Below are 12,401 nucleotides of genomic sequence, written 5' to 3'. Positions count from 1 at the left end.
GTTTAGTTTTCAAGGACTTAATGAATTTGTTTGTGGCATGAAATTGATAAATATAGCTGTTATTCTTATATTTTTGTTACTTATAGACAATAAGTAATAAATTGATACAAAAGGATTAGGTTTATGTTAGGATTTCTAGGAGATGAAGCCAGAAAGATTGCAGAAAAAGAGAACCTTCAACCCCATCATAGTCCTGATGGAAAGGAGTGACTGTAGTTGGGTTGTGCACCAAGTAGATCCAAGTAAAATTAGAACTAATCAGATATTACTGACACACCGCCTGCCCAGATCAAGGTGCATTTCTTTGGCTTTTGACATTATGCTCCTTTCTGATTTCATACCACACATATAAGTTGAAGGAAGTGCAGCTGTGGGAGCAAAGGAACCTAAATCACAACTTCACATTCTGAAATCTCCCAATTAATCATTTCAGTGCTGTTACAAGGCTTATGCAATGTAGTGATGCCAATACACTGTGGGACAAATTGCACTGAAGCTTAGACTCTTTAATGCTGTCCCAAAACATGTTCTGTGTGATTTTCTTAACTTATCACCTCGAAGTGTTCCCACCACTATCAATACCAGTTCAGCTTATTGTTCTGCAGCTCAAAATACTCTCTGCAGACAGAAGTCAAGATTTGAAGGATAACAACCATACTTATTCTGCTCCATGGTTTCAGTTCAAGTGGATAGTACAGAAATTTCACCTGCCTGCCATTACATTCTACTGACGTCCCAGTAACAACACTGTATCTGGGATGTAGTAAGTGTCATAACATTCAGCTGGTTTTGATCAACTTTAAAGTTGAAAACTACCTGTGTAACTTGGAATGTGTGACATTATATTATGACTTGGAATATGTGACATTACATTGTAATTCCACTACATGCTAAGAGGGAGCTTTAGTCATCAGAACTGTAATCTTAAAGGAACCAAACTTAAAATACAGTGGCTACTAACTCGACAAAACAAAATCCAGTCCCTTTGCAGAAGCTCTGCCTGCCATTCAAGTGCAATGCATTGTCTAACGTCAAGTCATGGTAATCACATTCTAAAGTCACAAAGAAGAAAGAAACTTGCATTTATTTAGTGTTTTTCATGACTTCAGGGCATCCTAAAGTGCCTCACAGCCAATTAAGTACTTTTCTGAAGTGTGGTCACTGTTGTAATGTAGGGAAACGCAACAGCCAATTTGCACAAAGCAAGGTCCCGCAAACAGCAATGACAGATAAATGACCAGATAATCTATTTTCCTGATATTAGTTGAGGGATAAACATCATGCAGGATACCAGGAGAACACCTGTGCTTTTCTTCAAATGGTGCAATGGGATCTTTTGCGTTCACCTGAGAGGGCAGACATGGCCCCGGTTCAACGTCTCATCCAAAAGACGGCCCCTCCAACTGTGTAGCAGTCCCTCAGTACTGCACTGAAGTGTCAGCTTGGATTATGTGCTCAAATCTGGAGTAGGGTTTGAACCCATGATTTTCTGACTCTTGAGGCAAGAGTGCTCCACTGAGTCACGGCTGCCTATTCTAGGTAGTAAACAATATTCCTGGAACTAGAACTACTTTTTTTGCCTGAGGAGAAGCAAGTGAAAAGTGCACTATAATTCCAATCCGTTTTAGAAACTCTAAACTTACCAGTTTACTTTTAACCAGCTTTTCGATTGCACTGACAAGGTCCGCTGCACTGGGGATTTCAGAAGCGCTCTGACGGGCAGTATGCAAAGAGGACTGCAGGATTAGAAAGGAAGGGAGCATTACCAGGAGCGAGAGTAGGAAAAGGGAGAAGGAAAATAAAAAGTCATTAGTAATGCCATCAGGAGAAAAGAAGGTAGAGGGTGTAGGACACACAATTAAGGTAAAAATTAGCACTAGGCTGGTTAAAAATAGCAAAGCATTGTTATAAGCCTCAACAGTTTTCTCAAACATCAACAAAAGCAGTCCATCAACAGATGCAAAAGGTCTTTACACACTGGGGCAGATTTTCAACTTGCTGTCCAGGGCATAAAACTGGATTTGTGGATCAGCCGCCAGTTATAGAAACCACCTGATTTTCATCTCCATTGATTTCAAAGGAAATGAAAATCTTCAGTTTCTATGACGGGCAGCCGATCCACATCGCCAGTTTTGTACCCTGGGGGCAAATTGAAAATCTACGCCACTGTTCCAGGCACAGTTTCTAAGAAGCCAGCACAATACATTTGTTGTTTTTGAGGCTTGTTACTAGTAGAGTGCTCATCTTTTGAAACTAATTAGGAACTTGGACAATCAACCTCCATATCTGAGCAGAAAAATACTACCCACTGGATGATTTAGTGCTTCCTGAATTGATAACTCATGGAGAGAGGAATTTTGTATTTATGGATTTTATTAAGATTTCTAATTTTTCAACTCTTGATCTTTCAGGCAACGAGTGGACTGCAGGAAGTGGTGACCTACCCAACTCCTGTGACTGTGTTGCTAGAAACTGCAATTCAAGATAGCAGACTAGTATCTGGAATGGCTCACTAAAGTTCATTCTGATACTGTGCCAGCTCCTCCAAGCTTACCTAAGGTCCACAATGACACTGCAAACTATCTGACCACTGAGAATCAAGCCAGTGATAAAAGCCTGAAGAACAACAAGAAGTACAGCATTGTGTTTTAAATAGTGCTAAGTGGATGTAGACCTATATCGAATCATTCAACATATACATGCTGAAAAGCAGACTAATTAGTGTATCCAAAAGGCTTCAGAGAATGATATTACATCTTCAAAAATATAAATTTGAAGCTGTGTAAAAAAGAGGCAAGGAGATATTTCTTGTTGACAGGTTGATAAGAGGTTCCATTTGCCAAGCAGAACATATTTATATGACCAAAAGGGTTGACAATGGGAAGTCATGTCAATTGGTGCACATTTGGCAACAGATAATGAGATTGAATCCATCAGTATGCTATAATATTTACCCCTATCTAAAAATGGAATGACCAAGGTTAAGCAGACTAGTAGAGTAGGAGATCTGGAGCTGTTAAGAATGACAATTAGAAAACAATGGCCTGACACAGAAATGCCACTCCAGATTGCTGTGTATTTCAACATTAGAAATGAACTTGGTGTATCAATGGACTGATATTCAAGGGAGACTGAGTAGTTATATCCTTTCATAGGAGAGAAGAAACAAGCTGCAGAGTTCACTTATCTACATCACAATCCGAGGCTGTCACCAGACAGCTTGAGGAGGGATTTACAGGCCACTAATGAACAAGGCTATACATATGTAGGTTTGATATATGCAAGCAGTTTCAAGCCAAACAGCAAAAAGAACCACTTCGTAGCCACCAAGTCCCAGAAAGACCCTGAAGAGAACAGGATTTGAATTATTTGAAATGAATGGAAGAAGCTATCGCATGTTCTGACTATTAATTACATTTCATTGAATTAGGCAGATTAAAGATGATTTTTGTATACTGGTGTAAGTCAGCTCTAAAATCATTAAGAACTGGTGCAAATCTTGTCAAAATGGTAATGGGTTAACAGCATTCAGTTCTCCGAGTCAGCTCATTTACATAATTATTCACTGCTCCAGGTGCAGATTTGGAATGGGTGCATACAGTACACTGATAGTGGGAGCATAAACTTGCATGCAGGTGAATCTTAAAGGGAAGCAGACATTTATAAAGTAATGGCAGAAATTTTACACACTTTGAAAAAGCTGAAAAAGGATCTCAACTGTGCCAGGGCTGAAGGAGAAGAGAGCTAAGAGGCAACAAACAAAAAGGAAGTGAAAGGAAACTCAAGGTGCAGGCCCAAGTCTGCAGGCAAGTGATGGAGCAACCCAACACCTGAACCCCTGTTTGATGACTGCTGAAGTGCAGATGGTGCTGCACGAGATGGTTGTGAGAAGGGTGGCCCTGTTTCCCACTCCATGGCACCGCCTCCATAAGTCAACATTGCGGCATGCCTGGAGAGAGGCAGATGTTGGCTTGAGGCTGGCTGCTACCGTCACTGGCTATGCCAGCAGTATGCTACATTGTAGCTAGAGGTGTCCATGCAGCATATGGTACACTTTTTGCATCTGCTCTCTGACGACCCAGACCCTGTGAAGACAGCTCCCCAAGGTCATTGTCCTGTTCCAGGGTCTGCAGATATTGTGGGTGGCATCTTGACAGGTGTGGCCAAACAGGGTACCTAGGCTGTTGCTCACTTTCATGTGCCTTCTTTCACAGTGCCAGTGAAAACCTGACACAGTGACTGGGATGTTTCTGACATGAGAGTAAGTCAGGCATGCACATATCTTAGTAATGCCATCAGGCCTCCTGCCCCAGCTTCCTTTGGTAATAGGAGCCTCCACACGTATGAATCATCTGCTGAAGTAAAGTTTGGTCACTTCTGACTGCAGCTCTGAGTGGGAATAGAACATGCAGTCTAAGATGCCTAGCATCATTCCATAGGGTCCTCCTTTTCTTTTTCCTTACACCTCAAAGGGATCTTCCCATTGTGAAACCCATTGGTGCCAGTATAATTACAGGTGCAAAAAAAACTAATTAGAACAACTGGCATGAAGGGTCATGAGAACCTAAGTGACAGCAGAACAAAAAAATAGCAAAAACAGTCCAGGAATGGCCTAAAAACATTTAACTTTAGTCTCCCCTTTAAATGAACTTCCACCAGACTTCTCAGTCCCCAGCAACTTTCTTCAATGTTGTTTACATTGGACGTCCTGCATGCACGGACTTTAGGAAATTGTGTGGAGGATGCCACCTCTAATTTCCATATTTAAATGAGCTCCCACCTGCGTTGGATGAGAGCTTCTGCTGCCTCTGATCTCCACTTGTTTTTATGCAATATCCTGTCTGTGCCCATTTCTAGGGTGGCATGGGGACTAAAATCAGTCCCACTGTACAATTAAAAATGCAAAACAAGTCAGAACTAAGATTAAAAAATACCCCTTGCTATATCAAGCTGACTTCTAAAACCAAGGCCAGCAAATGATGTAAAAGAGAAGCTATACTTCAAACACCAAACAGGCTTTCTACAATAAAAGTACAAAAGGCTTAGAGAGGAGGATGGGAAATTCCTCGTGGAGATGGTCCTGCTCCACTGCTGTGACTTCACTGGAAGTGCGCAGAAACCCAGTTTACATATGTAAACAAGATTTCCGCCACACTTCCAGTGGTGTTTTGTTGGCAAGCAGGACCAGCTCCAAAGAATTTCCAGCCGAGAAGTTATCAGAATTCAGTCCACAGAAAAAGAGAAATGGCTACCAGCATAAGTGCAACAGAAAATGGATAGCAGATCCTACAATGTAAGAATTGAACATATAAATTTTTTTTAGGAGGAATCAGATCAAACAAAACCATCATTTGTAGTGAGACCTGAGAGTTGTTTTACAAATTTCATAACACAAGTGGAGCTACCCAACCAGTCCACGGTAAATAAACCACAGCCACCACAACAGAGTACGTAGAAGAAAAGACTGAGGTCGATAACCAACTGAAAAGTGAGCCACTACTGGAACTAAAGCCTCTGTTGGAAAAGGTTCTCATCAACACTATAAATAATACGTTCATTGCTCTAACAAGGAGTGGTAAAGTAGTGTGAAAACCACATAACAATGAGGTTATCTATCAGTAACTGTGTGTGAACTCTCAGCAAAGGAACTGTTGGACTATATAGATTTTTCATTATGTTAATGATGGGGTCTTTTAAAAAAATATATTTTCAATGAAGGCAGCAGATGTGATTGTTGTAACTTTATATCCAGTCAAGTACAGGAAGCTCCCTGACTGTTCTCTATGACCAGGGTGTTTCCATAATTGACAGCTGCGTGTACATAGTTCAAAACGGCTTCGCAAAAAAGAGCACGTCCTGAAAAGGGAGGAGTCCCCCGAGTATTGATCCTCCTGATGCTAACCCGAATACTTATCTCTCAGAATCCATGCCAGCACTCCACTGTCTTCCCTGAACACAGCTCAAAAACAGGGGTTCCTCATGACAAACACGTTGTGACAATTCTCCGCAAATTTGGCATAGACTTGCAGGATTTGTTGTATTTGGTCATAGACAATTTGAATATTGCGAGAATGGAATCCATTTCTATTCAGGAAATTCAATGGCTTGACAATTGGAGCCCATAGTGCAATGTTGGTGCCATCTAGTGTCCGTTGAACTTTGGAAAACCAGCAACATGATAGAACTGAAAGGCTCTGTCATGCTGCTGATGCCTAGGAATCATCCCAAATCATTCCCCAGCTCTCCTGACGAAGGTATTGGTGTCGAATACAGGATCACACGGCATCCTGGTGACCAAAGAAATCCTCACTCCGGCAGTTTGAAATACAGCTCAGTAGTTCCCCAAAGCAAAAAAAATTTTCTCCAAATTTGTAGGCAAGGTGTATGTTGTGGTCACAATGGGCTGAAGTAGATCAAGATGGGCAAGGACCATGAGTGGCAGGACTAGGCCAGGAAGGATACTGTTAGGCAGGTAGAACGGCAGTAGAACAGACCTTCTGGGGTAGTGAAGGGCTTTTAAAAAAAAACAGACCTGTGGTGTTGTACACGGAGGCACCATGGAGCAAACATTTGGCTTCACAAAGAGCCTGATGAAGGCTGGGTCTTAGAGGACAAAACCTAATAGTTGTATTTCCAGCAAGAGTTAGGCAATTTTATGTACAAGTTCAAATATTATTGTTTTTACATGTTTGTAAATTGTATGTGTGTAGTTGTAAGGCTGAGGGGAAAAATTGCAAGTAAAAGGCTTTAGAAAAAAATATTTAAAGCAATTTGATTGGTTCAGTTTTTATTTTTTTTCCAATTGCCTCAAGGGTATCTGATTTGTTGCAGCTTTAGGAATATGAAATTTGAGCCAATCAGGTGAAAGCATGACACAGAAATTTGCATATAGGCAATGTAATGCTCAAGTGCAAGAACCACTGGAGTATAAAGGACAAAACTTGCATTAGATATATTGTTTTATTATATTACTAGCTGATCTTCCAGTGCATTATTCACAGGAAATCAAAGCACATGACCTTTTGTAAGGATGTGAATCTTCTGTGGTATTCCTTGAACTAAGCGAGTGGATTCCGTCCGCTCCGCCCCCCCCCCCCCCCCCATTTCATAACAACACCTCGGGCTCCTGCAGAGCACCCCGTGACTTCTGTTGCTCTGATCTCCTAAGCCCTGTTTCCCTTTCATGTTGCTGTCTGGTGGTATAACAAGATCCACTATGAAGGGCCATTGTGTGGCCATAAGAACCATAAGCAATGCCTGTAATATATTAGAAACTACACCAATAAATGAGCAGCAACTCAGCCAATCAAATCACTCAAGACACTTCTTCAAAATGTTTTTGTCCTTTTTTGGCCTCAGACTGATGAATACGGGCTAAAAACAAGGGCCCTGAAATTCCACTGGGGTTTCACCAGTCTGCTGCCCCCCTCTCCCCCCCAACCCCCCACCCCAAATCCAGTATGGGCAAGCAGAATTTTTCATCTGGATCAGTGGGATTCTGTCGGCAAGAGGCAGAGTGACTCACGACTGAAAGGCTGAGAGGTTATTGACCTCTCCCTTAGCAGAGAGGTCAATAACCGGGGGACATAGGTTTAAAAAGTAATTGGTAGAAGGATTAGAGGGGAGTTGAGGAGAAATTTTTTCACCCAGAGGTTGGTGGGGGTCTGGAACTCACTGCCTGAAAGCATAGCACAGGCAGAAACCCTCATCACATTTAAAAAGTACTTGGATATGCAATTGAAGTGCCGTAACCTACAAGGCTACGAACCGAAAGCTAGAAAGTGCAATAAGGCTGGATAGCTCTTTTTTAGCCGGCACAAACATGATAGGGCAAATGGCCTCCTTCTGTGCCAAAAATTTCTATGGTTCTATGATCTCCTAATAATGTAAAATAATTTTTCAGTTTCTCTTCAGTGTTCCCAGATAATTTGAAAACAAGCCACAGAATAAATTTTTCAAGTAAAATTTCATTTGCTATCAAATGTTTAATAAGTCAGCCAGACAGAGAGACACAGTTTGGGTGGGTAGGCCTGAGCATTAGACTTGAGGCCAGCCCACTATTACTCAGAAAAGGAAACAGAATGGGTGGGGAACAGGTATGCTGTGACTAGAGGTTCAAAATGAAAACAAGGCTGCCACAAAATGGTCAGCTGAGGAGGGGAGTCCCCAATGCCCATCATTCGAGAGGAAAATCTGAAAATTGAGTTAAAAGCATCTGAAAGTGATCAACAATCACCTCAAAAATCAGGTGAAAAAATAAAATGTTGGGTGGACTTGGGCGATTTGCTCAACAGTGCCACACAGTAACAGGTGGTGTACAGTGCACCAGGCAAATGTTGATATAGGCCTTTCCCAATACAAATGTTGGCCTGTTGAAGAGGGTTCTCCCATTAAGTGATACATTTCGGTCGGAAGAATGAGGAGAGGCAATATAAACTAGAGGGCACAATTCTAAAAGGGATACAGGAACAGAGAATCTGGGGGTATATGTTCACAAATCATTGAAGGCAGGCAGGTTGAGAAAGTCGTTAAAAAAGCATACGGGATCCTGAGCTTTATAAATAGAGGCATAGAGTACAAAAGTATGGAAGTCATGATGAACCTTTATAAAACACTGGTTCGGCCACAACTGGAGTATTGTGTCCAGTTCTGGGCACCGGACTTCAGGAAAGATGTGAAGGTCTTAGAAAGGGTTCAAAAGAGATTTACTAGAATGATTCCAGGGATGAGGGACTTTAGTTATGTGGATAGACTGGAGAAGCTGGGATTGTTATCCTTGGAACAGAGGCGGTTGCGAGGAGATTTGATAGAGGTATTCAAAATCATGAAGGGTCTAGACAGAGTAGATACAGAGAAACTGTTCCCATTGGCAGAAGAGTTAAGAACCCAGAGGACATAGATTTAAGGTGCTTGGCAAAAGAACCAAAGGTGACATGAGGAAAAACTTTTTTACACAGCGAGTGGTTAGGATCTGGAATGTACTGCCCAAGGGGGTGGTGGAGGCAGGGTCAATCATGATTGGATAAGTACTTGAAAGGAAAAAATTTGCAGGGCTACGGGGAGAGTGCGGGGGAGTGGGACTAGCTGGATTGCTCTTGCATAGAACCGGCGTGGACCCGATGGGCCGAATGGCCTCCTTCTGTGCTGTAACCTTTCTATGATTATAAAGGTTGAGTAAAAAGTATCATTTAAATATCTTGATATATAAAGCAATGTTATTGTGGACAGGAAGTGTGTGCTATTTATCGATACTCGTGGATCTTTGTGGCATTACTCATGGGGAGTCAGACATTATGCTGTTAACAGGAGGTGTGTGGAAGAGGGGGATGGTAGACATCTACTTTGTAGGAATTTAGAAAGAAGTTTATAAAACAATCTACTTGGACACAATGGAGTGTTTTTGATTGTTTCTTAGAAAATAGTGTTTTGCTTATGCACTACAGTTGCACAAATAAATATGGTTAGATTTTTTCTCTAATAGTGAATCAAAGACATGACTGGTTTAATAAATGTAAGTTAGATAAACAAACAGCCCTGACACAAACAGCAGCCATTTGAAAAAGAAAGGAAGAAAATGTGATCACAAACAACACTTGGTTCAGAATTTTTACTTAATAGCACAGTGTATATAAGAATAAAAAGTGATATTTTTAAACTGCTCATGCCTTTTGCTATTTACAAATTTTGTGGTTGGGTGACAATAGATCTGGATAATGTAGTTATGTAGGAGCAGGATAAAGCTGTCACTCCCATCATGCATCGCTCTCTCTTTCTCACACACACAATTCTTCCAGAGGAAAAAAAACTTCCCAGTGTTCTCTATCAGATTTTCATGTGATGTCGTGGCTTAATCCTATTTTGTGGAAACTTCTTTCAGACATTTGTAACATTAACGAACCAATTTTATGTGTAAGTTGATTCATTTTCTTAGAGTATCATTTTTCTATTATGTTATAAATGTTATCTTTATATGTACACCCTTACCCCACATATAACCTGTCTTCCTCATACACACCTTTCTGTGTCTCACTCACACAAACACACATAGCTACATGCACCCTCTCTCTCTGCCAAAGGTTACCTCAAAAAATGTTCCTAACTTCAACCTTCATGAAATGGTTACAGCACGAAAGGAGGCCATTCGGCCCGTTGAGTCCATGCCGGCTCTCTGTAAGAGCAATCCAGCTAGTCCCACTCCCCCGCCCTATCCCCATAGCCCTGCAAATTTTTTCCCTTCAAGAACTTATCCAATTCCCTTTTGAAAGCCACAATTGAATCTGCCTCCACTACTCCCTCAGGCAGTGCATTCCAGATCACAACCACTCCTTGTGTAAAATTTTTTTTCTCATGTCGCCTTTGGTTCTTTTGCCAATCACCTTAAATCTGTGTCCTCTGGTTCTTGACCCTTCTGCCAATGGGAACAGTTTCTCTCTATCTACTCTGTCTAGACCCTTCATGATTTTGAATACCTCTATCAAATCTCCTCTCAACCTTCTCTGCTCTAAGGAGAACAACCTCAGCTTCTCCAGTCTATCCACGTAACTGAAGTCCCTCATCCCTGGAATCATTCTAGTAAATCTCTTCTGCACCCTCTCTAAGGCCTTCACATCCTTCCTGAAGTACACTGCCCAGAGCTGGAAACAATACCCCTTTTAGAATTGTACCCTTTAGCTTATATTGCTTCTTCTTGTTCTTCCTACTGAAATGTATCACTTTGCACTTTTCTGCATTAAATTTCATCATACACGTGTCCACCCATTCCGCCAGCCTGTCTATGTCCGCTTGAAGTCTATCACTATCCTTCTCACTGTTCACTACCCTTCCAAGGTATGTGTCATCTTCAAATTTTGAAATTGTGCCCTGTACACCCAAGTCCAAGTCATTAACATTTTTTAAAAAAAGCAGTGGTCCTAGAACCTTTGCATTGTTTTTCAGTCATTTTCAAAGACAGTTGCGTACTGCTTTCTGTCACAGTTGTTGTGGAGGTTTTTTTCATTCGGGGGGTTTGTCATCGCACCCATGCTTAGACTGTAGTAATTTGGGAATTGAAAGCATATTAAGTTGCTGGGAGTTGTAAGCTACTTTTATAATATGCAAAACCTGTACTAGTACCAGCAGTTCATGATACATTAGTCTTCCACAACCGGTTACAATTCAGAGGTAAGCCTACCAGGATTCATGCAGGCTGATGGCTGAAAAGGCCAGTTTTTTTTAAAACCATTTCCATGGTGGTCACTGCTGATTGGTTTTGAACAATAATTGCTGATCCATACACACAATATAAATGAAATTCTGATTGGTCAATGGTTCATGGTAACTGCTACATATTGATCCTAGTAACAACTTGAGTGTAACAAGAAATTGTATCAAAAATAACAGTGACAGTTTAGGGCTACAAAAAAAATCCTTTCTGGAAGGATTACAAAATAGCAAGGAAGACTCAACACTTTCTTTCCACCTATTATACAATTAATAGAGATGGATGTAGTACAGGTAGGTGAGCTGTCAAATGCCAGGAAATGTACAAACATGCATGGAAAATACATAAAATATAGTAATTTAAAAAAAATTCTCTATAAGCAATGCCAGAGCAGTTCAACTAGTACTGTATGTACAGATTAAAACTGATTATGGGATTATTGTAGCTGTGCTATGAAGAAGTTTGGCAGTTTCCTTGCCAATAATTCATTTGCAATGGTTACATTAACAGCTCAGTGCAGAACCAATGATGCGAAGAGACTAATATCATTACAGTAAAATGTCACAATTAAATGTTTTTATCACAGTCTTCTGTAATAAATTACTAGAAATATAAGAGAACATTATTGAAATTGTTATAAAAAGATCAGATTTTTGATTAAACCAAATATGGTTTATGTTTTGAAAAAAAGTGATATTCCGCAAAGTAGTGCAGCAACACTGTGTAGAACTAGTTGATCTCCCATAGAGTTGCTCACATACAGGAAAAAATTGACGCTCACTTTTCATTTAATTGTAATTCTGCTTCTCGCTTGATCAGTAACAATTTCTGTTGCCTATTCTGTCTTCCATTTGTCTTCCAGTCTATTCTGCCATCACCTGCATTATCCTAATTGCTCGACTGAGAAAAAGGGAAAGAGAATAAAAAGTCACCTTCACTGCCTATCATTTAAATTATTTTAACAAAATGAAATTACTTTAGTCAATTAAAATAAGTTCATGTTTTAAACTCTTTTCCCTTTATGGATAAATAAACCAGAATAAGGCTGGATCCAAATGCTAGAAGGCAGACTAAGACCTGGCTGAAGTCAAGAGGTATGCTGCAGCTGAGTCAACGGCAGGAGTGGATGTGCATAATAAAGCTGGGGACAGAGCCGGGCAATGAGGAAAAAAGCAGAGCTCAAAAAAAAGAGTACAACTGA

The 12,401-nt window shown here is 40.7% G+C and overlaps 1 protein-coding gene across 2 annotated transcripts in view; it reads right to left on the bottom strand.

Annotated features, from left to right (window-relative positions):
* The window catches only part of kalrna (kalirin RhoGEF kinase a), a 667,943-nt gene that overhangs the window by 81,827 nt on the left and 573,715 nt on the right, over positions 1-12,401 (bottom strand). The window contains exon 37 of one of the 2 annotated variants that reach the window (XM_067987468.1): positions 1,644-1,736. The exons of the other annotated variant lie outside the window; for it this stretch is intronic. Within the exon in view, the coding sequence (XP_067843569.1) occupies positions 1,644-1,736 (93 nt within the window). The remainder of the gene's footprint in view (positions 1-1,643; positions 1,737-12,401) is intronic. 2 annotated transcript variants of the gene reach the window in all.

The sequence above is a fragment of the Heptranchias perlo genome, chromosome 7, assembly GCF_035084215.1.
Source record: "Heptranchias perlo isolate sHepPer1 chromosome 7, sHepPer1.hap1, whole genome shotgun sequence".
Taxonomy (NCBI): Eukaryota; Metazoa; Chordata; class Chondrichthyes; order Hexanchiformes; family Hexanchidae; genus Heptranchias; species Heptranchias perlo.
Note: the sequence above shows the minus strand (reverse complement) of the source record. Positions and strands in the feature narration are given on the sequence as shown.